The 702-nt window shown below is 64.4% G+C and overlaps 1 protein-coding gene across 2 annotated transcripts in view; it reads left to right on the top strand.

Annotated features, from left to right (window-relative positions):
- The window catches only part of TBXT (T-box transcription factor T), an 8,698-nt gene extending 8,260 nt beyond the window's left edge, over positions 1-438 (top strand). For both annotated transcript variants that reach the window (XM_019628181.1, XM_019628182.1), the window contains exon 8: positions 58-438. In XM_019628181.1, coding sequence (XP_019483726.1) covers positions 58-331 — 274 coding nt within the window. In that variant the 3' untranslated portion in view covers positions 332-438. The remainder of the gene's footprint in view (positions 1-57) is intronic.
- Positions 439-702: the final 264 nt, after the last annotated feature.

The raw sequence follows: 702 nt of genomic DNA on the forward strand, positions 1-702 counted from the left end.
CCCCCCCCCGCCATGTCAGGCTTCTGACATGTCTGCTTCTCCCCTTTTCCGTTCCAGCCAGCACCCCAGCCTGTGGGCTGTGAGCAACGGCGCCGTCTCGCCCGGCGCGCCGCCGGCAGGCATGTCCCGCGGGCTGGGCGCCCAGTTCTTCCGGGGGTCCCCCGCGCACGCTGCGCCCCTCACCCACCCGGCCTCGGCCAGCTCGTCGTCAGGCTCCCCGCTGTACGACGGGGCCACCACGGCCGCAGACATTCCGGACAGCCAGTACGACGCCTCGGCCCAGGCCCGCCTCATGGCCTCGTGGACACCCGTGTCGCCCCCTTCCATGTGAAGCGCGCGCGCGCGTCTTAACACGCAATGGCTCCTTTGTCGTGGCAGCAAGCACTGCTTCCAGCGATCTAGGTACACGGCGGCAGCTTCGCGGGTCAGGGGAAGGGAGCGGGCCTTGTTACCTCCACTCCGACATCAGAGGAGAATAATGCTCGAGCTGTTATCAGGAGGCCCCACCCGCGTCCGGCCTCCGCCGTGGCCTGCCATCCAGGGTCATTTCTGTGCTGCAGGTGAATTCAAGTGTGGAAGCAGGCGGTTGGCCTCCTTCGCCACAATTCACAGCAAAAATGATTTGCTAGGGTTCAGACACCTTGGTTTGTTCCTCATACAGCACATTGGCGACTTTGGGACATCAGAACCTGTAAACTCCAC

Source organism: Hipposideros armiger, unplaced genomic scaffold, assembly GCF_001890085.2.
Source record: "Hipposideros armiger isolate ML-2016 unplaced genomic scaffold, ASM189008v1 scaffold_753, whole genome shotgun sequence".
Classification (NCBI taxonomy): domain Eukaryota; kingdom Metazoa; phylum Chordata; class Mammalia; order Chiroptera; family Hipposideridae; genus Hipposideros; species Hipposideros armiger.